Consider the following 27,418-nt stretch of genomic DNA (forward strand, 5'->3'; position numbering starts at 1 on the left):
CAAAAGAGGCACACAATTTAATTTGTAATCCTCTGAATTCTCCTGTCATTCAGGCAGAAGAGTTATGTAACAGACAGCTTCCGAAATGGGTTTATCAATCAACAACAAAACAAAAAACAAAAAAAAATGGGTTTATCATTTTCTTTCATTCGCTCATTCTTTTATGTATTCCTTCTTCAAAAACTTTTCAACATCTAGTTTATATCAAGGATTATGATAGAAAGTAGGGGGCACTCGAAATTTTTACCTCAAAGAACCTTCCATTCTGAGACAAAGGAAACATGATTCTGAGACAAAGAAGGCATCATGACTAACATTTGTATGAATATTAAAGTATATAAAGCATTCTCATATTTTACCTCCTGTGACCATCAGTGGATACCTCTAAGGTAGGACTTTTTTAAAAAGAATTTATTTATTTATTTATTTATTTATTTATTTATTTATTTATGAGAGAGGCAGAGACATAGGCAGAGGGAGAAGCAGCTCCTCGCAGGGACCCCAATGTGGGACTCGATCCCAGATCCCAGCATCACATCATAAGCCAAAGGCAGACGCTCAATCGCTGAGCCACCCAGACGTTGATCTAAGGTAATTCTTATTCCTGGCTTTCTGTGCCATTTGGAACTCAAGGCTCTGGAACAATTGACTTCCTCATGCCACTTAGCTAGTCATGAATGGAGCCAACATGCCACCCGGGCCTTAAGATTCCAAAGCACATGCCCTTTGCCCAGCACTGCCGGGCAGTTCTGATCCTACACAGTGCGTCTCAAGGATGTCAGAGAACTGAAGTTAAGAAGAATTCCAAAGAGTCTTGGAGCTAGTGGGAAACCAAAGTCAATGATTGTGGAAATTAATGGAAGATAGCTGCCATGGCCAGGGGGAAAAAAGGCTGAAGCACCCCTCTCCAAAGTGCCATGAACTATGTTTATTGATCAAATCTCATATAAAGTTGTTTCTTCCCACTGTGTCTTGGCCCCATGAAATACAGTTGACTGCCTCACCACCCTTTTTTTTTTTTTTATCAATTATATTATTCTCAGCATAATAGAGAGAAACACAGTTTAAATCCACTGTCAGAGGAGGATTCTGCAAAGGAGCTTTAGTTTCCTGAACGACATAAAATATATTTGACAAAAGTGCCTGTCCCCACCTTCTCTGGCCTGCTAGTTCTTTTTCTATGAAAAAGCTTGCTCTATGGTTTTCCCCAAGGACTGCATTCTCAAATTTCCTCAAAAAAGAAAACAAACGTTGGCCTTAAGTGACCTCAAGCCACTCTGCCTTTCACTAGAAGGCAAGACCTCCCTGGAGTTCCTGAAAATAATAAGTCTGATTCTCTGCTATGCACCAAACAGAACAAAAACGAATGTCCTTCCAAATGCTGAGGAGAGCGCTAAGGTTAAGCAGCTACCTGAGAACAGAGGCCACTCTGATGGCTCTCATGATGTTCGAGTACTTTCTGCAGTCAGCACTCAGGAGACGAGGAGCTCTCCTCCCGGCATTAAAACTCTGGAGCCCAGGCCTTTTCAAACCTGTCTAGTAGGGAAGCCATCCCCCATCAACCCATGGTCCCCTATTTAAATCCAAAGAGCTATCACAACTCAGGATGTCTCAGGATCAGAGAATGAAGGAAGCAGAGATAGGTAATTGTGTATTGACCCAAAAACAAACCAGCAAATAAAATTGGCTGCTCTTCCTACCCCATCTTATGGTTGAGTGAAGATTTAGAGAGATTACGTTATGTGTCCAAGTGGTTGAATTAGGAGTTAAATACAGACCAGAGAAGTCTCAATTAAGGAGGAAGAAGGGACTGAGGAGAAGGCGGTGATAGGACAACAGAGCAAGGGCTCGTTGATGTCAAATAATATTCTCCAAACTCATTCCACAGATTACCATGCCGAAGTGTGACAAAGACTCTGAAACACCTAAGATGCCTTCCTTTAGGGGGACTTCCAGTAAATTCATTGGCATTATCTTTGCATGAGTTATGCCTTAAACTGAGAAAAGACTTCTCAGGTTCAGCTTTCGCTGTTTCTCTCAGACCTTCACAGCTCACCCCCCATTGAACCGGAGCTCCAGTTTCCAGCTGGTCAGAAACTGGAGCAAGCGAAGAGTCAATGCCAAGGGGCTTCAGCTCTTTCTTTCTCCTGTCACCCTAAAGAAGGAATCTCAGCATGTCATCATTCAATAAATTGAGCTCTGTACAGCGGCCTTTACAGAACTATAAAAGACGGGTTCTCATTAAAAGAACAGTCAAGAAGCATCACAGAAGTGAGATCAGTGCTGGAACCAAAGAGAAACGTGTGTGTAATAAAGTACACACAGCTGGATTCATTAGTTTTGTGTTTTCTAAAGAATTATACTAAAGCACCACAGATTTCTCAGCTCTATAAAACATGGAGAGCAATCGTCTTTCCCAATGTCCATTAGTAAACTTACTAGCAAATCACTCGGAAACTTTGGCACGTTCAACAATAGCATTCATGTCTTTCATCATTTCTGACAGTCAGGAGTTTTGGGGGAAGCTTGAATGAGTGGTTCTGGCTTAAGGATTCTCCTGAGGCTATTAGGTGATGGCTGAGACCAGGGTGCTTGAAGACTTCTTACATCATGGCCTGGACTAAGAAGAGCCAAACAGGGTAAACAAGACATAGGCTTTCTTAGGCATCTCTTTGTGGCTCCTCCTCATGGTTGCCTCAGGGTGGTGGCTTCAAGGTGGCCTAGGATATTTTTTTAAGACTTTATTTATTCATGAGAGACATAGAGAAAGGCAGAAACACAGAGGGGGAAGCAGGCTCCAGGCAGGGAGCCCGACACAGGACTCAATCCCAGGACCCCAGGATCATGACCTAAGCCAAAGGCAGATGCTCAACCACTGAGCCATTCAGGCGTCCGGTTGGCCTAGGATTCTTACATGGCATTTAGGGATGCAAAAGTGTGTGCCCTGAGCTGACCTATATTCTATAAGCAAACCCCAGAAGACACACAGTGAACTTTTGTCCACATTCAAGGTCAAGATGGAAAGAGGAACTGCCCAACTTCTCAATAAAGGGATGTCAACATCCCACTGGGAGAAAAAACTGGGATCTTCCATCCTTGGAAAGTACAATCCATGACATGAAGGTTCTTAGAATTCTAAACGGACTCAGTTCAAGTTTACAAATCAAATCCCACCTGTTGATTTTAGTGGGCTGAACTGGATTTGTACTTCTAATTATATCCCGCCATCTGACAGAGGGCTCTATCCAGAGAGTTTAGTTAGTAGGTCTATGGCCTAGCCATAATGCGTTCCACAGGGAAAAGAATGAAGTCACAGGCTGGAATCTAGTCCTTCTCTGACATAAGTAACTATGGGAACAGGTTTAACCACTCCATGCTTTGGCTAATATGTAAAATGAAGATCATACTAACTCCCCTTCCTGTTATCACACAACTCATGAGAATGATCCATGTATTCATGGGCCACACAAATTTGAGGCTCTAAGAGGAAACCTAAATGATAGCAGAACTGTATTCTCTCTATGATCCCATCTATAGAATTTCAGAAACTCCAGCCACATTCAAATTACTCTTAATTAATTTTGGAAGTTCCAGGGAAAGGATTGGCATCCACTGTACCGTTTCCTCCTCTATAGTTCCTGAATGTGATGTTTTAGGATAATGTTATCATGCTCAAGTGGGAATGCCACTAGCCATCTCCATTCGTGCTACTTATTCTCAAAAGGATGTTTTCTCGTGCTCCTGAGGACTCAGCCATCGGGGCTGTGGCAAAGAGAAATCAGACTAGCAAATGCCAGCTGGCTTTCAAAATCACTCTTCCCCTTTAACCACAACCCTTATCCTACAATCAAGCTCTTGTGTCTTGACCCCTCTTACGTTTGGAAGAACTCCTTTCCAGTAAGCTCTTTGTTCCTCCATGTAAATAGAAACACAGCTGTCTGGCCTCATGAGCCCTCCAAGCATGACCAGACTTTCTCAATCCCCAGATTAGGTTAGGTTTTGCTGATTTTATCATTGATTGCAGTTCTAACTCATCAGCCATAGCTGACTGAAATATCCTGGAAGAGGGTATAGGGTCAGAGGAAAGAGCACCTGCATCAGTTAATACCATCTGCCAGAGGTGCAGGAGGCAGTGGATGGTAACAGGAAATATCAGTGTTACCCAAGTTGAGCCTGAACTGAGGCCAGAGGGTGCAGCAAGATCCTAGCCTGCGAATCCAGGCAACTGAAGGTGACGAGTTAGGAGTATTGTCAGGACTGTGTGTATGGCAGCCAGGGGCATGGTGTGAGGATGAGAAGACCGAAATAGCAAATACGCTATGACCCATGAAAATGCCAAAGTGCTTTGCAAATAAAATATTTTTCCTGATTACAAAAATTAATCCGTGCTCAGTATTTTAAAAAAAGCTAGAATGGAAAAATACAAAGAAAATCTAATTATCTTTTAAATATCGATATTTACACCCATTTCTTTGCAGTCTTTTTTCTACGAATATACATAGTTAAATGTTTTCATTCAAAGTTGTAATCAGTGTTTTATTATAGCATCATGTATTTCTTAAAATAAGGAGTTTTGGATAGCACTGTAATCTTTCATTATATGGATGTACCATGATTTCTTTAACCAGTATGTTTTTGTGGGAATTTCTCAAAATTCCTTGTAGTTAGGTAAAGTCATATGACTAGGTTCTGGCCAGTAGCATATAGGCAAATGTATCCTGTGCAGTGAGTGTCCAGTGAGGGTTTTTTTTCTTTTTTCTTTTTTTTTCTTTAGAGAGATGGAGAGGGTGGTAGGGGCAGAGGGAGAGAGAGAGAGAATCTTAAACAGGTCCCATACCTCAGCATGGTACATGACACAGGGCTCAATCTCACAACACTGATTCATGATCAAGGGTCCATTGCTTAACCAACTGAGCCACCCAGACGCCCTGAGTGTCCAATAAGTATTCTTAAAGAGAAAAATATATTTGCTTTTTGTTTCTCTTTCCTGATGGCTAAACTGTGCATATGGTAGTTGTAATTCAAGAAGAAATTTTGAACCTCAAGGTGGAAGCCAGATAATGGATATAGAATAACAACAAAATAGGGAGACCTGGGTATCTAATTTTCATGATGACATTATACAAGCTCCTACTGCTTACTTTGCTTATGCAAGAGAGACAGAGAAAGGTGCTTTGTTTTGTTTACACTGCTGGTACTTTGAGTGAAGCAAATATAATCATAACCTACCATCACCACCATGACCACCACCCTAGACAGAGTAAGGAACCCCAGGCTATCTCTTATGGTAAAATCTTATTTTCTCCAGTTTCCTCACATTGGCATATTCAGTACCATCCTCCAGAACCTACCTTCCATTCTCTCTTTCTCAGTGGGAAGGTGTTGGGAAGAGATAAGCTCATGCCCTGTCCCCAGCCAGTGCCAAGTTCTCGGTAATATGGGACTGCATAGGTCTCATCATTCAAAAGCTAGTGTGATGACCTCTTTTGATGTGATATTGTACAAAATGATCAATGCTGTAGATTTACAAGTAACCCAACAATATTCAGAACATAAAGTCAGGGAGCAGTGACAAGCCAATAAATAAAAGGCACATCTGTGATAAAATAGGGTATTCGATTCAGCATACATCAAGGTGACAAAGTGTTATTGCTATTGAAGATATACACTATGTTTAATTTGAGTTGGTGCATAATTGGGGTAAAGAAAGAAATAGAGGTGTTTCAAGCCCAAACATAATTGGTGGCTGTCATCTGAACACATCTCCTAGGGATTTGTGATAGAGCCACATATGCTTAATGATAGAAGAGAGGTGATTTGGCAAGGCAGCAGGTAGTATGGTTACCACAGATGAGTCCCTTCGCATTAACTCCCTCCCTCAGATACAGGCAAACCTGAACTCACCTACAGCTCATGAAAATATATTATCCAGAGATTCAAGTGCCCAAGTTTATCTGAGTATCATTAGTTTATGCCCTTTTGTGCAAGGTCATTTTATTATTTTTTCTTAAAGAAATCAAACCAAATATGAATCCCTAAGAGAGAGTCCATCTTAGGATTTCAAAGTATTTTTTTATGCCAATACAGCTTGCTGTTAGTATAATAATGACCTTAAACAAGTTAGTATTATAAAAAAGACTCATATAGACAACCTAGAGTTCCAATCCAAGGCAAGTGTTCAAAACCTCACTGAAAACACTATTTCTTATACCCATCACTGATTCCCAGCACCACCCAGGTCTTTTGTTTTATGGGTGCCCTCTATATGAAGATCTTGTACCTGAAGCAAACTGTAATTATAAAAAATGTTTCCTTATTGCAATACTTTAAAAACCTATATAATTGCCAAAAATAGTTTCTATTATGCAGAGGCTGAGTAGTGTTGTCATACTGGAATAACTTAAAAACAAACCCAAAGAAAATGTCATTTTAGTGAATCCTTACAGATACTATTTTCATTAAGCTTTTAAAAATACAAGATGTAACTCCCAGATCATATGAATGAACCCCTGAGAGCTTCTTACCCCCAGATGAGCATCCAGACCATAACATCTGTAATATACTTCAAAATAATACAAGCAGTGTACAAACTTGTCCAAATACCACTCTATAATGTGTGTGTGTTTCCTGAGGCCATAACCTAGGGTATTGTTAACACTTGAAGTTATCAGGAGTCCACACTCCAGGCCTGGGGCAGTGACAAGGCCTTCAAATGGCAACATCTGAATCTTCCCCATGAGTTCATCTATTATTATAAGGAACCTCAGAAGTGAATTTTCACTAGTGAAATTAGTACTGTTCAAGACCTATGCTTGGGTAGGAAAACTATAAAGGCATCCCTGCCTTTGTCCAAACAAAGTCTAAAACTCTGGAAGCCCAGCAGGCTACCACCTTCAAAGGATACGCCTGGTCTGGAGCTCTATTTCCTCCTGTGTCTATCTATTTAATGTCAGATTCTCGTTCCTGATTCAACTGGGTTAGCTGAATACCCCTAACAGAATCTTGCTGTATTTTCCATAATATGGATGATTCACATAAGGTCCTTGTCAAATTTCCTAAAAGAACAAAAGTAGTTCTTTCCAAAAAGAATAGAAACCCTTTGGTGATTTTATAGGAAAAAGTTAAAACAACTTTTTCCATGTTTATTGCCTGCTAGATAAAAATATATATGTTATTTGGTGGGAGAAACTTATTTTCATTTTAACAGTGAAATGCCCTACAAGTTGTACCAGCATTGTAGGGGAGGAAACATACTTCCCTGCTCTCTCTAATTTTCAACGGCTTCCATTTCACCAACGTGAACTGGTGAGAGCAGTCAATTAGCCAAACCAATTTTCAAGTCAAATATAGCATGGAATTTGAATAAAACCCAAGACAGAATTTTTCTGTTTCTCATTAAAGCTGTTTATCAAGTGACACAAGTTGGCTAAATAGGAATTCCATTTACAATTTAGATCTAACACCTGATTTGCTATGACAACTGCCAAAGCGATAGAGATTTACAATCCTCAGGTAACAGCATCACGACTATTTTAATCAATATAATTAAAAATGTAGACCAACACAAGAAAAATCTTCTCCTTCCCCTTCCTTTTCCATGCTTGTTGTGTGATCTAAAGCAAAATTAGATGAAATGAGAGTTTCTGGCCTCAAGATGTCTATGATACAGTGTATGAAGTGTCATCAAAGCGATGTAAGCAGCATTGAGAAAATATAGAGGGTAAGTTGATCCACTGTAGTGGAGGCTTTGAAAGGTTTCATTGGAGGAGAGGATGGTTGAGTTCAACAATCTTTAAGGAGAGGTGAGATTTTATCTGAGAAACAGATTTGGGAAGAAACGTTTATAAAGCACATAGGTGACTTTAGGTGAGCGCACATAACAAAGTCATATATTTCCTTCTGGTTCAACCACTGGCCTGTGTTCAGGTTACCATTTTTATATGTGAATACGGCTACGGATTTATTCAGGGAGCATTTGAACAATTTACCAAGGCCATTTGTGAAAACCTTAATATTGAGACAAGAAAAGTAAAGAGCAGAGACAATCACAGATAGACTGAGACATCTTTATATCTGTTACTTACTGTCTTGATTTTCCCTCCTGAGAGAGGTACAGGCTGGGCAGAGACATGCTGGTATCTCTCGGCAAACAATGAAGAAGACAAGGGGGAAAGGAGGGAAGACGTTGCTAGCATTGTGCAGAAACATCAGCCTATGCTGCTCAAAGAGGGAAAAAAAAGCAGCAAAGGAAAATGTGTCTTTTTCTGTGTTACCATAATGCCTCTATGGAACATCAAATTTACTACCCTGGAGGTAAGAGAGGGAGAGGGTGCCATGGGGTTTCTCTGTATGTGTGACAGTGAAACCCAGACACTTTAATTTTACTTTTTTTTTAATTATTTTTTTTAAGATTTTACTTATTTATTCATGAGAGACACAGAGAGAGAGAGAGGCAGAGACACAGGCAGAGGGAGAAGAAGGCTCCATGTAGGGAGCCTGATGTGGGACTCGATCCTGGGACCCTGGGATCAGGCCCTGAGCCGAAGGCAGACGCTCAACCCCTGAGCCACCCAGGCGTCCCAAGACACATTAATTTTAAAGAGACACTTGTGAGAATGCTCCCTAGAGACACACTGCCCCCCGACATACACACAATACACAAATTGGTATATGTGCATGCACTGTCATAAGCACTGTAAATGTATTAACTTGTTTAATGCCCCCCTGTCACTCTACGTGGTAGTGATTACTAGCACCCCATTTTATTGATGAGTCAACTAAAAAGCACAGTAAGGTTAAAATAATTTGCCCAAAGTTGCTACTAGCAAATGGCAGATCCAAGTTTCAAATTCTAGAATATGCTCTCAAGCCCTTTACCCCCCACCGCATCTATGTGCTTCCCTTCCCAGATGCAGAGCCCCGCACTTGATGGGCCACATGTCTACAAATAGTGTCAAATACACCAGATGATGAGGTGGCCTCATCATAACACTTCCTTTGTCTGAGATCTATCGTCCCTGGTGCAAATAATCAGAAACTACATTTAAATTGCCAGGAGAAAAAATAAATTAAAAGTAAATAAATGAATAAATAAATTGCCAGGAGACTTCAGTCAAAAGCCAGGTGGCACGCTGCAGATAGAGGTCAGGGAAAATCTCAAGTTTATAGAGCCTTAAGTCTTTCTAGACCTAAAATTGTTAATGCGAGCAAAGGAATTGTGCTAAAGAAGATGGAGATCTTAAGCTTACCCCAGGGAGATTAAATTAAGAAAAATAAAAGCTGGCACGTACCAAAAATATACGTGGTCAAAATTGTAACAGTCCTAGACTATTAGACACAGTTTTCAAAACTTAAATCTTCTACCAGAAAAAAAATGAAATGATATGATTTTGACTGTCAGAAAGTAATAAAAACAATAAACGTGCCTGAAAAGTGGTACTGGCTGTGAAATCTTCTCAAGAATTCAATAATTGAAGTAAAACTGATAAAAATAGCTGGCATATTGGAAAGTGTCAGAATTAATAAGCTTTTCTAACTAGTGTTATAAAATCAGAAGAGTTGGTGAGGCTGTTTCCTGGTGCTTTCAAGTAATCGATTAAAAAAAGACCTGAAAATTTAACAATCTTGGTACTCAGGTACTTAGAGAAAAAGAAATTTGGTGAAATATTAGATAATAAGAATATAAGTGCGGTTTGGTGATTTTCTGACTCTATGTGTGTGAAAATTATTTCCTGGGATGAATAAAAATCAATATTAATACAAACCCCATTCTCAAGGTAAATTATTGCTATTTCCACTACTAGAAGCATCTGTGTAATAGGTCAGAAAAGATGATTTTGATAGCAATAATTATGTAGATAATTATAAACCCAGTGCCCTCCCCCCCAAAATAAATTATATCAAGACCTTGGGGCAACCACTTGATTATAATATCATTGTATAATTATCATTTAATCTGCAATTATGAATTATAGTAGCAATGAAGCCTTAGCATGGAATACATACTGTAAGGCAGAAAAATATATCACCTACCTTACATACTAAAAAGAGAAGATAGTGAGATCCCTAAATGAAGTGGACACTGGGCATACTTTTTTTTTTTTTTTTTTTTAGGGGAGGAAGAGAGGAGTGGAGGGAGAGGGAGAGAGAGAATCTCAAGCAGCCTCCATGCCCAGTGTGGAACTTGTAATCCTGTTAGAGTGATGAGACATATTCAGGGACATCTAAAGAATATAAGCAAATATTTGTGCAAAAGTGAGGAATGCAAATGCTAAGTGTTCAAAATGACAGAAATCAAGGAAAACATAAATTCGAGTGACCTATAAGGTTTCAGGGATGAGATAGGGCCTAAGGAGGATCCTGATGCCCAGGTAGGGTTAGATAAGTAGATGGACAGGAGTATCCTTTTCCGAACCAATTGGAACAGTGTGAGCTGGGAGTTGGCCCCGTCGTCCTCACGGGACAGGAGATGAGCTGCCCAGCTCACCCAAAGTTTAGCTTGGGAAGCTTCAATAACCCATCTTGTTGTCAGTTCCTTTCCTCCAGAGACGTTCACCTCATCTCAATCAGCTTTCAAATTTCCCTCCCCAGCAGGTGTGCCAGCTGGGGTCCTCCTCCTCTCAAAACTGCTCCCCACCCTGATAAAATGTGTAAATGGAAACAATAAAATCAACCGCTCTGGGCCAGGACTTTGAGATGTATCAGAATCCCTACAGGAAGGACCTGGAATGGGGGATTCTGAGAGCCTGTCCCTATCTGAGACTATCTGGCATAAATGAATCCTACAGAAATCCATAAGCCAAACACCAGCACCACATCACTAGAAATCAGATATATGAACAGATCTGAGCACTAGAACCTAGAGAAGAGCTGCATCCCATGGTGTGTGGTCCCCACAGAGAGCAGAAGACAATCTCAGGCCAAAGGCATCCATGCATGGTACCAAATAATTCATAGATGAGCCCAGAACACTGAACGTGTATTCAGGACTTTTTGGCACAAAATGTGACCTGCGCATCTGAAATTACCAGTTTTTCCTTCCAGGGGAATTCACTCCATCTGCATCTTAACACAGAATTATAAATGACAACCGACCTCTCAAAATTGTGGCTTTGGTTATATAAAGATTAGTCTCATGTGGAACGTGGACATGTCTGTTGATTCTGAATCTGTGATTTCGCCTCAGCTACACACCCTTACCAGACAGGGTGTGTGTTTAGGAGTTGCCCTCCCCTTGCAGGCAGCCGTGCAGGAAGTGTGCAAGGGAGAAGGGCAATGTTGTAGAGAGCTCCAGGTCGCTGATATGCATACCCAGTGTCATGTTTCCATCCTTAAATGAATGCAAATTGCCCTAAGTGCTTTTAGACTAAAAATAAACATTAAAAAATATGGTAATGGGTGTGCTTCCCTTTGTCTCTAAACATCTTGCTGCTGACCCAGAATTAGGAGGGCACACACGTAAGGCCAGTTTGCCCCCCTGGCAGTGATGGATTTGCGGATTGTCCATGGACGACAGCACGCATTTTTCATTTGATGGGCCAAGAAACAATGCAAAACAGGCCAACCTAAGCACAAATGGAGCTTAGGACATGGATGGTACTTAGGGGTCACAGCGAGACTCCACCAACCCCTTCACCCCTGACCTCACCCTCAGCCCAACGCCACCCCCAAGATTTGGAAATACAAGGAATTCCATTGTCCTTGGAGATTTCAGCTCTCATATTAACACACAGTAGCACAGAGCAAGGAGATGTTGAGTTTTTTTTTAGTGAGAATGGTCTCCGGGTCTGTAGGATCTGTAGGATCTATAGGATCTGACTGTGCTGGAATCAAAATTGGTAGACTTCTCAGTCATTCAAGCACAAGAATTTTTTCGCTTTCTGGTTCAGCTTCCCCATGGTGTCCGCACACATCCATCCTGTAAGGAAGTTCTTTGGCCGACTGCCCAGGCTTAGAGTGTCACAGAAAAGGAAGAAGAAGGTGAGAGAAGCAGATCCAGAGAGAGGAGGAAGAGTTGTTCGCTTTCTGAGTGAACACCGAGGCTTCCAGGCTCCCTGTCTTGTGCAGAATCTGGGTAATAGATTAAAATATTGGACATTTTTTTTAAAAGAAAATTAAGTAAAGGTCTGGGGATGGGGCAAAAGGTCAGAGAGAAAGAGGGTTTCATAGGAGTCTCTGGATTTGCTGTAGGATTCTAGAGAACTGGGAAGGCAAGAGAGAAGGTTTTGAGGAAGGTTACGTGACTCTTGGGTTGAATCCCATTTACTGTTGTTCTGAGAGATACAGGAAGAGAAGGAAATTTATTTTTCAATTACTTCTGGTTACCGGACAGTGCTTCTTTAAAGGGGACTCTATGTGTGGAATGACAAGGGAACCTTTTATAACTAGCTCAGATTAAACACCTTAATGTATTTAAAGAAAGACACGCATCTAAAGTAGGACTAGTCAGTCACAAAAACACAAGAAACCAAAAGGAGACAGATGACTGGTGCTCACAGAGCCCTATGACTGTCCAAGAGAGGAAGGCCCTGGCCCAAGGACTGCCCTCTCCAGCTCCAGGGAGAGAGAGCTCTTTTGGATAACCTGATAATTAAAGTGATCATAGTCTAATGTCAGTCATAGGTAAATCCTATAAGTCATCCCCCTTGTTCTGATTCCATGCTCAGGAGCCAACGTGTTCTATTCAGGCCTTCGACACATTGGATGAGGCTCATCTGCACTGGGGAAGACATCTGCTCTACTCACCCTACAAATTTAACTATTATTTCTCTTTGGAAAACACCCTTGCAGGCATACCCAGAATAATGCTAACCAAATATCTGAGCACCCCAGGGCCCAGCCAAGTTGATACAAAAAAGTTAGACATCGGAGTGGCTGTGTTAGCCATTAAAATTGTTCACTAGCTATGAACAGTTATATTTCTGGTGGGAAATTAATACATTGGTCTTCTGCTTTATGTGTTTATTTGTTCATTTGATTAATATGAGACAATATCTGAAAAAGAAATTTGTTTCCAGCGTGCTGATGATTTTAGAAACAGAGCCCCCAAGACTGATGTTTACTTAGCCACTGGTACCTTCATGAAGATAACTAATACTATCTAAATAGTCAGATGGCCTTTCTCTAGGGAGTCTTACTTTGCTATCTGCATTCTCTTCATCAATACACGTGCTAGCTTAAAGACCTCTTTTCAAGGGGCACCAGGGTGGCTCAGTTAGTAAAATGTCTGCCTTCAGCTCAGGTCATGATCGGGGGCTCCTAGGATGGATCCCTGCCTAAGGCACCCCACTTAGCAGGAAGCCTGCATCTCTTTCTCCCTCTGCTTCTCTTCTTGCTCTCTCTCTCTTTCTCTCTCTGTTTCTCTCTCATCCTCTCTCTCTCAAATAAATAAATAAAATCTTTTTGAAAAAAAACCTCTCTTCAAAATGAAACAAGGGATCAAGCAGCTACCCAGTAAATGTCAAACAAAGGAGACAATCACTCTGAATATTTGAAGTGCCATAACCCAAGAGCTGTTAACTTTTTTGTAATGAAATTCAGTGTAATGAAAAGAAGGCAATGAAACTTTGGATCCTGCAAATCAAATCTCTCACCAATATTATTCCAAAAGAAAATGCATCCTCTTAAAATTATATCATATTCCTGTCAGATGGGAAAAAAGCAGATGAATTATGAATTACTTGGAGGCACAAATACATATTTAATATTTCTTGATGTTGAGCTTTCACATACTTTTTCATCTCTAAGACAGGAAATCTCAAATTTGACGGTCAGCTATAAATTATTACATGTTGGATTAAGAATAATTTTTAAAAGTCCTGAACTTCAGTTCTCTCTGGTTGAAAATACACGGACACTGTAATTATCTCTTCATCTTTTTGGACTCCCTTAGTTCCAGCCCTGGGAATTAGAAAGATTCCTTATCTTTTTCTTGGAATTATTCTGTTCATGAGTGCAAGAGACCCTAGTGTAAGGGGTTATGCAATGCATCACCAAGGGCATACCGAGAAGGGTTATTATAAAAGTTCAAGTGAATACATTGCTTATATCAAGGAATTTATATAATAGGGTTATTTTTCAAACTCTCTGAAGAATCCATGTTCGGATCCAATTAAAGAATTAGACTGTAGATGCTAGATTATAATAGCGTCAGTGATATAATACTGTTACGCTTGTCCCTCTGATACCCATTTCCCCAGCCTAGCCCTACAGAAGCCAGAAGCAGCAGGAAAAGGATAAGAGGAAGGGCCTTTTAATGCCTGAAAAGGAGCTATAATTATGGAGACTGTATTATAACAGAAAATTACGGAAAAGCTAAAGCATCTTTCCAAAATATCATAGGGGCAGGGGAAGGAGATTTAACAGAATATGTTTGAAGGCACTGGTTGGCCAAAAGTAGGTCATTTCCTTTTTGAACCCTATCGATTTCAAATCGTTCCATTAAAAAAGCCACCTATACACACATATTATATGGGCTGCTGTTTTCATTTAATACTATCATGAATATTTCTCATGGCATTAATATTCTTCAATATCCTTTCTCTGGCTTTATAATATTTCATAAATATTTCATAAATACATGATAATTTATTTAACTGATTCCTTATTATTAAATATTTAGATATTTTGCCTACATTTGATGTTATAACCAGTGCTGTCATAAATTAATAAATAACTTTACCTATAAAGCTTTGCCCATAACCATGATGAGTTCTGTGGGCTATATCTTCGGAAGTGGAATTACTGGATCAATGATTATACATGTATTGGAAGTTTTGGATATATATTGTCTAATTTCAAAATGAGTAACTCCTCAGTGAATATGTCTTCTTAAAATCGTATCAGTAACTCCTCAGAACCTTCTAAAGTTTATATGCATTTTATTTGCCAAAAGTAAAAGTTGAAAATAGGATATTCTAAATACCCAAAATTGTGTTGTACAGCATTTAGTTAGTAGAAAATATCCAATGTGAAATTTTAAAACTTTTATAAACAGTAAAACACGTCAAGTCAAACTACCACCACCTTCATAATAAAAACCAACCACATATTTATTTAATTTCCAGGCTTTCAGATAAAATTGTTTTAATGATACCCACACTAAATATCTATGTGAAATATTCTCACCAAGAAACCTCTGGAGAAAAGTCTTTCTTCTGTGAGCAGGGGCTTTTTGGGTAATAGTTGGACTTCGTGAATACTTGGGTTAAAAATCAGAGCCGCATCCAGATGACCAAAATCAAAATTATGAGCCTTAATATAGTCCTCCCACATTTTCTGGGGGAAGAAAAAAACTTAACTGAAATCTGACATGGTTAAACTAATTGCCAAATATATAAAGTCTTGGCAATTAGTCTTGTCTTGGCTTCTGAACTTAACACAGTGTATAGTTCAATAGTCATAATTATTACTCTGTGAGTGATAATAAGAAATACTTTAAATTAATATTGTTTATAAGGAGTGTTTAAAGCATTTTATACCATCTCATTTGAATGTCATTACACTGATACAGGATAGATTTGGTTTTCTCATCTTATACCAGAGGAGCCAAAACTCAAGAAATTCGTTGACATATAGCCCTGGTATGAACATAGCTATTCATCAAAGATGTGTCTTAATTTCAAGTCCATTATTTTGCTACCATGCCATTCTGCTCTCAGCTCAGGTGGTTGGTTGTTCATTCACTCATTTATTCAATAGGTACCGAGCATCAGTATGTGCTGTATCCTTTCACAACTTGTGAGCATTGGAGTGATAGCAGGGGCAGGGAATGGTGGCAGGAAAGCAGTAATTCAAAATTAATTTGTAATATCTCAGGGAAAGGTAAGTGCTGTGAAAACGAATCAGGGTTAGAGGAGAGAGAAGGATGAAAGATGCTATTTAAGATTATGCTCTCAAGGAAGTCTCTCAGATAAAGTTAATTTTTTTTTAAGATTTTATATATTTATTTGAAAGAGAGAGAGAGGAGGAGGAGAGGGAGAAGCAGACAACAGGATCATAACCCAAGCCAAAGGCAAATGCTTCACTGGCTGAGCCTCTCAGACACCCCAAGGTTAACTTTTTGAGCAGTGATCTGAACCAAATGAGGGATCAAGCTATGCAGACCTCAGGGGCAAGAGATTTGACAAGGAACATAGAAATCTACCTGCTTTTTAACATTAGTAGCTATCCTACAAGAACAATTAAGGCAAGGCTTGCCTTCTATTAGCTTGATTAATAACTCTAGATGCAGAGATAATGCATTTTGCTTAAATAAATAAAGACATGTTGAGGAGGGACAAAAACCAAATAGCATATCCACCACACAGAAGAAAAAAAAAAAAGAAAAGAAAGAAAACTGCTGGGCTTTCAACTCTGTCTGACATGTTTTTTCACTATTAAGAGCTTTTTTCTCAGGACAGTGTTGGGCAGTATAGCTTTTTATTTCATTCTTTTATCTTGCACGTTCAATATAGAATCAGATCAAACGAAATTTCACTCACAATCTTGTAAGTACCTTTTAAAGAGATCAAATAAGAGATGGGAGGACTTTTTTTAAATTGTATATATTTTGTTATTTTTTATTAACATGTTAAAAAGGGATTTTAACCATTTTCCCCTAGGGTCTGATGTCTTTACCGTTAAGTAATGAGGTGCAATATTACTCGCTTGCATTGCATGCGATATGGGAGATCTTGGTCATCTAACTATTTGGGAGAACTCAAATAAATTAAGGAAGGGATGCCGGGGTGGCTCATTGGTTGAGCATCTGCCTTGGGCTCAGGGTGTGATCCTGGAGACCCGGGATCGAGTCCCACATTGGGCTCCCTACATGGAGCCTGCTTCTCCCTCTGCCTATGTCTCTGCCTCTCTCTGTGTGTCTCTCGTGAATAAATAAATAAAATCTTTTAAAAACCCAAATAAATTAAGGAAGAATTCTAATAACTTGGGGAAAACCTTATAGAAATAACTTGCAGCTAGTAAGCAAAAGAATTGTCAAGAGATGCCAAAGACTTAATTTTATTATACATCTGACCTTAGGATAGAGAGCTTGGGTAGCTGCTGAAATCCACCCCCCCACCCCCCTCCACCCCCGTAATGATTGCTATCATTTTTTTTTTAGCTCTGTCTGCATAACAGGCCACACGCTGAGCACTTCTCATGCATTATGGTAAAAACCTCTAAAGGTTTTATGAGGTAACTACCATTACCATTACTCACTGTATTGATGAGGTGAGGTTGAAGTCCCCAAGCTCATGTGACTGGTAAAATGGCAAAGTGAGGATTTGGAGAACCAAGGCTCTCACAGAACCTGCAAACCTGACATGGTACCAGATTTCAGAGTTGAATTCCAGGCCACTCTCGTGGAGTTCCAACTACCTCAGTGTGGATTAAAAGCTGCATGAGGTTTAACAGCCACACGTGGACCCTCAAGTCAAGACACCTCAGAATTCAAGGATATCTTGAACAGCTCAGTGTATGGCAATTAGAAAGACAAAAGCTTGGCTAACTCTAGTAGTAAATGAGATTGGCTGTGCTTCTCCAAAGCAGGAGCTCTAGACTAGAGCAGATTTCTGGAAGGCATAGCCCTACCCTTCTGCTTTAATGCAAACAGGGTGACAACACTCTGTCCTTTACCATGTCTGTGATGCCTGGGACATTCATAGCCAGAACCTGTCTGACCAATAAAAGGAAGGGAGGAAGTACTGAAGCTCTTCTAGGGAAGACGAAACCTACACACAGGATGAGACTTCACATCACTTGTGAAGCCACTACCTGGTACAGAACTAGCATGAGGGTAGGTCAGCTGTCCTAGGGAGCTTGACCCAAACTCAGGGGCAGGAACCAGCACCAGCTGGCTGAGATTACAATAACCAGCACCAGATAACATCAAGAACCAACCCAGAAGAGGCCTGCAACAGCTTTGGCAACTCCCCACTTCCCTGTCAGCGCGTGGCGTGACAGTGTCTCCTCCAGGCACCAGGAAGTGTTCTGACAAGTTTTTATCATCTGTTAATTATTGTCTTTCCCCTAAAGAGAAATATTTCCTGACAAGTTAAAAACCTCTCTCTGTAATAAAAATGTGTTTGGCCTTTCTGAACCGTCTCTGTTTTTGAAGACGATCTTCTGGAAAGATGCTGCAGTGGAATCTTCCAGTCATTTGTCAGGCCAGTCTCTGTCCATCAACCAGAAGTTGCAGTTACTACTTAATGCTCAAAGTGGGATATCAGCATAACCCTTGACAACCACAGAGAATTCTTAGTTTCCCCCATCCTGGTCCCTGATCTGATAATGCACAATTGTAAGAGAGAAACCCAGGACAGAGAAGGGTCTCATGTATATGTCTGTATGTTTGTGTCTGTGTATTTTTGTGTCTATGTCCCAAACTTTTTCCTTTACTCTATGTTGCCTTTGGAGAATGACAGATTATATATAATTTGTACAGCCATATTACCAAGGACTAGAACAGGACCAGATGAGTATTATGAGTGGTGAATGATGATGAAGACTCTGGAGGAACAACAGATACTGGAGAAAACAAAGGGGCAGGAATGTCTTCTGGAGAAAATGAACTTCAAAGAGCATCAGTAGAAAATAAATGTCCTGAGAAACCAACAAATGTGGTGAAAAGAAACAAAGGCACAGAACAACTAAATACAATGAGCAAAATTTAAGAAGATTCTGCAATTTGAAAAAAAAATCTTAAAATATATTTTGGGAACAATTGGTGAACTTTGAATTTTTAAGACCATTCCATAATAGTGTTAATCCAAGGAAAATTTTAGATTCAAAATCCAATATAATTGTTTATATAGAAAACAAGTAAAAATGCTTTAGGAATTCTGCTTAGCTTCAGTGCCTGTTTTACTCCTAGAAACCAATTCTTGGAATAACACTTGACCTGTATTACCCACCCTACCCCAACTCTACCAGAATCATGAGAGCTCTGCAGAAAGCTAGTGAGGAGCTCTCGCTTGTTGGGGTGGGGAAGGGGAGAGAGGCATGGAGATGAGTCTGAGAGTGCAGTATATGGCTAAATGAGAAAGACCTAAATAACTAGATGTATGGCAAAAATCACAATAAGCCCAGAAGAAACAGAACATTGATTCAGTTCCTATCCGTGCAGTACAAAGAGCCATGGTCTCTGAACAAGCCTTGGGGTATATTGTTAAAACAGGCTGAGGCTATAAGTAGTGATTATAGCACAACAGATTAAAAACAATCCATGGTTCAGAGCAATAACAAAGGAAGTGAAGGGGTGATTTTTTGTTGTTGTTTTTTTGCGAAAAAAATAAGCATTGATCTAGAGATACTTCTTCCCACCCCACACAGCCATGAGTTGGCCAGGTTGGCCCTGGTTGGGGCTGCTTTGGCAAGTGAGAAAGAAATTGAGAGCACAGTTGTGGCGACAGGAAGAAAATGAGGGCAGGGAACCTGGTAAGACCCGAAACACTGGAGAAGCATGATCTTTGTTCCTCTTCCTTTGATGCCTTTATTCCAAAAGTTACTCTATGTTCTCAGTGATTTGTGGGGCGTGGGGTCAGGTGGGGGAAGGAGGGGTTTTGTCTTTTCATTCCCAACTATGTGCCCACAAGGCTTTGCAAGAGAAAGACCCACCCAGTAAATAAAACATGGAATGTAAATAGATAAGAACACTATAATAAAGCTTTTTTGGGGAAGATCCTGTTCCTGGAAAACGTGTTTCCTACAAGTTTCTGTGATAGCACTAAATACCAGTGTTTATGTTTTGCGCACATAAACCTCTATAAAATCAGAAGGAAGAAGGTTTCCTCGTGAGCTGGTAGGAGAAAACAACAGCAAATATTTCATTTTCCACTGTGATTGTTACTATGGGCAGACTTGGTCTGTGCCAGAAGGAGATTTTTCCAAAGAGTAAAAAAAAAAAAAAATCAACCAGGATTATACGAAAGAACGAGTTTATGACCTTACCAGGCAGGTGAGGTTTATGTGGTATCAAGTACTGTCTTATGGTTTCTACTCAGTGACTTTTATTTTTATTTATTTATTGTTTACTCAGTGATTTTTAATTGGGCATCTCTACTATTTGGCAAGCATGTGCTTGATGGACATGCACGTGCAAGCATACACACACACACACACACACACACTTTTTTTTTTTCAAACAAAAGGAGGAGGAGGAGCTCTTTTTTTTTTCAAACAAAATATATATATAACCCAGGAACAACAAGCTTCTCCAAATTCTTCGCAGGAGATGTAAGGTTGTTAGGAACTTTTAAATTCCCTGCCCTGTGGCAATGCAAAACCTCAGTGCAGGCTACCCATGACTTCCTGGGGCTAGATCAAACATGGTCTGGTTTTTCTTGGAGCTTTCTCTGCCGTAAATGCTGCTCTAGTTCTGTGCTGCGTTGATGTGAAAACATCTGCGTCAAGATTTTCAACACTCATCATGTTAACACAAACCATTTGGAGTTAAATTATTTTCTAACAAAAACATAAAGGTGCATATTTGAAAGTTCTCCCCTCTAGAAAGTTCTTTCTGTTGTTCCTCTACAAGGGAATGTCCCACTGACCCTTTACCCCAACAGAGTTTCCAATCTCATACCATCTTGTTGACTTTTTTTTCCTCCCTCCCCTTTCTCTCTCCTTTACCTCCTGATCACCTCCCCGCCTCAACACTCCACACAAAAGAATAATGAACAAATAAAACATTCTTCATGTAAATGAGAAATAAAAAAATTCTCATGTAAAACAGTTTAACTGTCTGTTTTTTTTACCTGGGCTCCTGCCATCCCTAATCTTCTGTCTCCATGGAGTATATCAAAGTGTTTTCCCAACATAGGCAGCCCCTTTATATTTCCTTTCCTAAGAGGAATTCTCCTGGCAGCTGTTGAGAATGTAATTTTCATTGCAGTGCATGCGGAAATTCAAACAGTGAAGTCTCCTCCTTGAGGGAGGTCTGGAGGGCCCAGAGCACACCTTAACCCAAACCACCTCATCTCCAGCTGCTGAAACAAGTCAGCAGGCCTAGAAGTCCTGGGTAGACCATCATATTAAGCATCTGTCACCCAGCAGAGAGCAAGTCCTTAAGGGATGGAGGCACAGAGGTAAAGACTGGACAAAGACCTAAAGGACGATGGGATGCCCTAAAGTAAGACAAGGGTGAGCTGCTGGGGGGAAATCTGGGGAGGAGCAAACTTTAGGACCCCGGATGGGGATTAAGACTGGAAAAGGGTTGCCAGCATTTGTCTAGTGCTGGTTCCATGCCAAGTACTCAATACAAAAGTTATAGGAAGGTCTTGATCCTTAGCCTACAGGTATCCCCATTGCATAACCAAACAGCTCTGTCAGGTATCCCCATTGCATAACCAAACAGCACACAAAGCAAAGCACTTCAGACTATAGTGTGAGATGTACCTATATGTGGTAGAAAAGATAGTTGGTGAAATATGTAAAGATATTTCTGTAATATTTATATTTCGTGTTTTCTGTTTTATGATAAAAAATAATGATGGTCCAAATGGGACAAAAGAATACATTAAAAGAGTCCAGGTGGTCTTAAACTCATTGCAAGAGTTTGGGGAGTCTTATCCTTTTCTGTCTTTGTGTTTGTGGGTTTTTTCCTAGCATTCATCATAATCTAAGATGCCATAAACCTCCTTCACGGTCTCTTCTTTCTCAGCATCTCATTTGTGGCTGGTCTGCAGACTACATCACCCTACTCACATGGACTATTCAAATCTTAATTTATTCCACAAACATCTGGAATCAGCCTAAAATAGTGGAGACAGCAGTGTCTTGGCTAGAAGTGTGGACTCTGGAACCAGACAGTCCAGGTTTGGTTTTCAGCTCTAGCACTTACCAAACGTGTGACCACAGGCAATTTACTTAACTGTGCCTTAGTTTTCTTCATCTGGAAAATAAAGAAATTCTTACCTTAAAAGAGTATGTTGATAGTTAATTGGGCTCATATTTGTAAAGTGCTGAGATCAGTGTTTGGCTCACAGTAAATGGTACATTAATGTTTCTGTGGAAGACATTATGTTAGCTGGTGAAAAAATGACTTGTTTTCATGGAGCTGACATTCTGATGACTTCCCAAGGTCTACAAATAACTAACTACAGAGGAGTCCCTTTTCCTAGGATAAATGGTACCAGGAAAACCTTCTTAATGTGAGGAACAAAAATTCAGAGTAAGTACAGTTGTTTTTTTTTTTTTTAAGTTTTGGCCTGGATTTAATCTTTATAAAAGGAAACTTGGGCAGCTCCAGTGGCCTAGCAGTTTAGTGCCGCCTTCAACCCAAGGTGTGATCCTGGAGACCCAGGATCGAGTCCCATGTGGGGCTCCCTGTGTGGAGCCTGCTTCTCCCTCTGCCTGTGTCTCTGCTTCTCTCTCACTCTGTGTCTCTCATGAATAAATAAATAAAATATTTTTAAAAATAAATAAAAAAATAAAAAAGGAAACTCAAAACATGAAAGAAATGTTTATTTTATCGTTTGTTTAACAAAATAGAGGATATAATTGCAACAAAGAATAAATCACATGTTGAGTTTTGTACTTTTCCTACAGAAGGTACAGTACGATAGTTTTGCTTTCTATTTAAATTCTTATAACACTATCATAAAGTGGACCTCCTTTGTAAAAATGTTAGCCAGCTTCATAAATTTTCCTAATGACTGCAAATTATTCCTTTAATACTCTTGTCATCATCTTTGTCAGTTTTCTCTCAGCCTTTCATCTTGTCAACAGTTTGGGAGTGATTTTCGCATTTATCTGGACTTTGTGATTTCCACGGGGTTTTTTGTAGTTCTTGAAATTACACAGCAATGTATTCACATTGTTTCTGAATTGTATTAAATGTTTGCAGCATCTCCCAACCAGAAGGAAAATATAAAGATATCATGGTGAGAGATAGAGATCATTTATGATACAAGGAGAAAAGCATTGGAGTTATTATAAGTTTTCAGCTAATTAGTGACTATTCTCATTCTTTATTATTTCTATTTTCTCTTACAGACTCAGAACTTCAGAGAGTAAGATGGTAAATAACCTGCTTTCTTTATTAATGTAAGTCCAAAAAAACCAAATATAACAACCACAGTATACACCGAGTTCTATAGGAGGAAGCTTGGAACAAGTGAATCTGTACCCTGAAGAAGTCTGTATCTTAAGCTAAGACTAAAAGATTGGGCAGGATTTAAACAAGGCAAGGACATTCCCAAATTGATGAGGGCAGAAAAATTTGTGGTACTTTTAGGGAATAGTGGGCAATTTGGTAAAGTTAGAGAGCATATGGATTGTGACCAGGATATAAACATGGATTTGGGATGGGGGTGAGTGGTTAGGAAGTGGCAAGAGCCAATGGAGAAAATAACTCTAATTGCGGTGTGAAGATTGAACTAGAAAGAGAAAATATTGGAAGCTAGAAGTCACATCAGCAAGCTATTTAATCATCCTATCAAACCTGAACCATCACTTACCTTTCTCTGTTCTTGACTCTGCTTCTTCCTCCCTCCTTCCATCTCTCTTATTTCCTCCCCACCCCCATGTCCCACCTACTTCTACATATAACTCGGAGCCTTTCAACTCTAAACATCCCGTAGGCACACAAGGCCCAGGAAATGGTAGGAAGGAAGGAACAAAGGCTGCTAATAACCTCTCGGCCACCATGTGCAGGGTTTGAAGGGAGAAGGAAGCAGAGTTTCGAGGAGCATCTATATACCAAAATCTACCCTGGCCCTTGACATATCTTATTTCACGTAATCTGCACAAGCCTATGAGGTAGGGAGTCTTAATTTCATTGTTACAGGTGAATAAACTGTGGTTTTGTTGGGAACCAGGAATTCCCATCTTGCTCCACTTGTCACCAATCCATGCTATTTCCACCGCATCTGTACTAAGCAGTGAAGAAAGGATGGGCAAGATGAGAACTCTGGTGAGAATGATGGTGGGAAAGAGCAATTTAGCCTGTAAAAATTACATGTACATGACCTTCCTAGTCACAAGGTCCTTACTAAGTTACTGTTCCTCTTGATTTCTGGGGTGTTGTTGTTGTTGTTATTGTTTTCACAAGCCACTCAGATTAGTCTGAGTCAGGTGTCTGAATCCACTCCCTCCATGGGATTTCTCAAGAAACTACCCCCAAAGTCCACATATTGAAAGCATGACCACTTGCCAATTCCTTACCCATCCCAGGCTTATACTGTTGTCAGACTCAGGCAATCTTTCAAGAAGCAGAGCATCCTGAACTGGGTTCCTAGGGTGAAAATTTTGGAATTTTGGAAGGAAGTCAGAATAATACATTATATTTAAATTCATGAATTAATCCATTCAATAAATATTCTGAGTGCCTAAAATGGGCCTGGCATGACATTAAACAATGGGGATAGAACAATTATAAAACAGTCATGATTTCTTTATTTGTGGTGCTTGTGTTTGGGTAGAAAAATGACATCCCAAGGCAATATAGTAATATTGATAATGGAAAGGAGCGAAGGGGAGGAGTTGGCCATCCTAACTTGAGGGAACTTGAGCAGTTAGAATGTGTTTCTACCTCCAGTTTTCCATTTCAGAAACACCCTCCCTAAGCATTCATATATTATAGGAACTGCTTGAAAAGTCCCCATCTATTTGCTGTTCAAGGTCAAAGAGAATCAAGTCATCTACACTCAGGATTAAGTTAATTCCCTTCAATGTCATATAATTTTTTGAGCACTCACTATGTGAATGATCTCAAATACTGAATTGAGGTTATGTTGGTCAAAGCCATAATCATTGAATCTCAAGCAGTTATTTTGACATGGAAATAACACAATATGGAAAAAGTAATAACTTCTTGCATCCTGTTTCCAAGAGAGCAGAGGGAGAGAGGCTTTCTGCTTGTGGCCATAAAGAAATAGCAGAGAGCCAAGTACATTATAACTCCTCAAGAATTTATCTCTATTAGGAAATTTAGACACAACACCAAGTAAACATTATTCTTCGTTTTCATTAAGAAAAGCAGAGCAAGGTATCCTACCGTGCTAATGGGAAGATATATGTTTGCTCCTGACACCCAGGAAGTGTTCTAGCATCAGTAATATCTGTTGAAAGTAGAAATTGAAAGCCTTATTTGCCCTAGATAGTATCTATTTTGAATTGAAGAGACTGAAATATTGTCTACAAGGCCTACCTAGTGTGTACCCCCAGTGCTTATCGTTAGCTCACCCTCTATTCTTGTTCTCTTGTTTGCCTGATTTCAGCACCCCTGGCCTCATCTTCACTGTCCTCAAATACACCAAATCATGCTCCTGCCTCAAGGTTTTTTTCACTTGCTACTCCTCCTGCCTGGAACTATCCTCCCCAAACTATCCGCATGGCTTATTTTCCAATTTGTCAGACCTTTGTGCAAAAGTCACCTTGTCAGGGAGGCCTTCCTGGTCCCATTACATAAATTGCAATCCTTTTCCCAAGCTTTTCCAGCTTTATTTTCCTCCTTAGCACTTGATCAGTATCTAACATGTTATTTACCTTGTTTATAATCAGTCTCCCTACTAAAAATAGGCTCTACAAAGGCAGGGATTTTGCCTGTTTTGTTCACTGCTGTATCCTCACGAGCCAGAACAGAGTTTGGCACATAGCATACACTCATTAAATATTTGTTGAGGGAATGAATAAATACCATAGCCAGCTCCAGCTGGGAAAAGGCCATGGTGAAAGCACTTCCAGCTTAGTGTGAAACCATCTGAAAGTAATGGTTTCAATAGCTGTGAACACCTCCTTGATAAAGAACTACTGGCCTCCTCAGCATTCTTCAAACATGCCAGCTAATAAAACTTTTTTGAAGCCAGTCTGGAATATGAGTAATGTTATGTCCAGTTTACACCAATAAACAACCCATTATTATGAAGAATATTTGTGTAAGAACATGAATATTTGTCCAACCAGTTCAAAATAAAACTATTCTATATAGCCCTTCAATTATGACTAGCATAAAATATAAATCACCCAACTAGCGCAACTCTCCTAAGATCCCAATGAGCTCCACACACTGGGGGGTTGGTATTTTTTAGTAGCAATTCCAGGCGGAAAAAGCACATTTGCAGTGAAGCATTAAATTGGCTATAAAGCAAAGGTAGTTATGGCACCTCTCAGTGAAATAAGATGATGCAATTATTGCGAGCACACCGCTTCATCAGGAACAACAGCCATTCTTATAAACATTTGATTTACGCTGTTATGAACAAACACATAAATAGAAAACATAAATCTATGACTTTCAAATGGACTCATATATCTAATAAAAAGGTGTTATCATTCAATGTTCGATGTCCATTTAGGGCTTGGCTTCCCTTGTAGCTAGTTTAAGAATAGTTGCATGAGGTTATAAGGACCGTGCACTTAAAAAAGTACAAACGCAAAAAAAAAAATACAAATGCAATGATATTTCCAGCCATCAGTGATCTTTCCTCTGGGTTAGTGTAAGCAGAGAAGAATACAATCAATCCACCAGGTGTTCCCCCAAATAACTGCTCCATTTATTGGCTTTTAAAGCCAACATATTGGGTATAAATTCCATTAATAGAGACAAATCCTTTCTTGCACAATTAAGCATCAAATTTCTAAGCAAATATCCTGAGAAGAGTAACATGTAAGTGCACCAAAGTAATGCCTGGTAGCAACTCTTTTCCTCAGAAAATCTTTTGCTAGTATAGAGAATGTAAGGAGTTCTTCATTCTTTCTTCTTACTTTTACTCTCCTTTAATGTCTTGGTAGTGGGTGTTAGGAAAACAAAAATACAGCTTGTTCTGTTGTCAAAAGAAGTTGAAGAATAAAATCAACCACTGTGAACCTTCCAGATATGTGATCCTGGCTGCAGGTGGAAATGAATTGATGGAAGATAAGAGACAGGGGAAAAGTCGAACAAGATCATAAATATAAGAATACCTTGTGAAGCATAAATACAAATGTGGGGGAGTTTCTAAAACACATTAAATAATTAAATATTATATGTTTTAATAATTTAAATATTAAAGAAGAGATTTGGGAAGCTAATGATAAACTTCATTAATTTTATTTATTTTTAATTTATGAGATCATTCCCTTTGTCTAAGTGCCCTAAAACTTTTTATTTCCTGTACGGCCAGTAGACTGTATCTGAAATTATAAAATGGCCTGTTTGGACACGCTTTCAGCTAAGATTTCAGCTTAAGATTCTGTTTGCTAGAAAGATGCCCAAACAAGATGACCACATAGAGCAGTTTCTCCCTTGTTGTCCTGACCGCCACTCCCTGGCACTGTAGTCAATTAACTTCTATCTCTTAAAAAAATTTTTTTTAACGATAACCACATATGAGAAGGACCGTACTCTTTGACATTATACATCACCAGAATTAAGGATTGAGTTGGCTAAACTGCTAACATGAGAGGTACCTTACATTGTTTCTTACCTGTCTTTCTGTCCCTTCCTCTCTTATCTGAA

The 27,418-nt window shown here is 39.6% G+C and overlaps 1 protein-coding gene across 1 annotated transcript in view; it reads left to right on the forward strand.

The window, feature by feature from the left end:
- LOC140597954 (uncharacterized) overlaps positions 1-26,366 on the forward strand; it is a 76,316-nt gene extending 49,950 nt beyond the window's left edge. Inside the window, exon 3 of the mRNA XM_072750017.1 lies at positions 22,975-26,366. Within this exon, the coding sequence (XP_072606118.1) occupies positions 22,975-22,995 (21 nt within the window). The 3' untranslated portion in view covers positions 22,996-26,366. The remainder of the gene's footprint in view (positions 1-22,974) is intronic.
- Positions 26,367-27,418: the final 1,052 nt, after the last annotated feature.

Source organism: Vulpes vulpes, chromosome 2, assembly GCF_048418805.1.
Source record: "Vulpes vulpes isolate BD-2025 chromosome 2, VulVul3, whole genome shotgun sequence".
NCBI classification, from domain to species: domain Eukaryota; kingdom Metazoa; phylum Chordata; class Mammalia; order Carnivora; family Canidae; genus Vulpes; species Vulpes vulpes.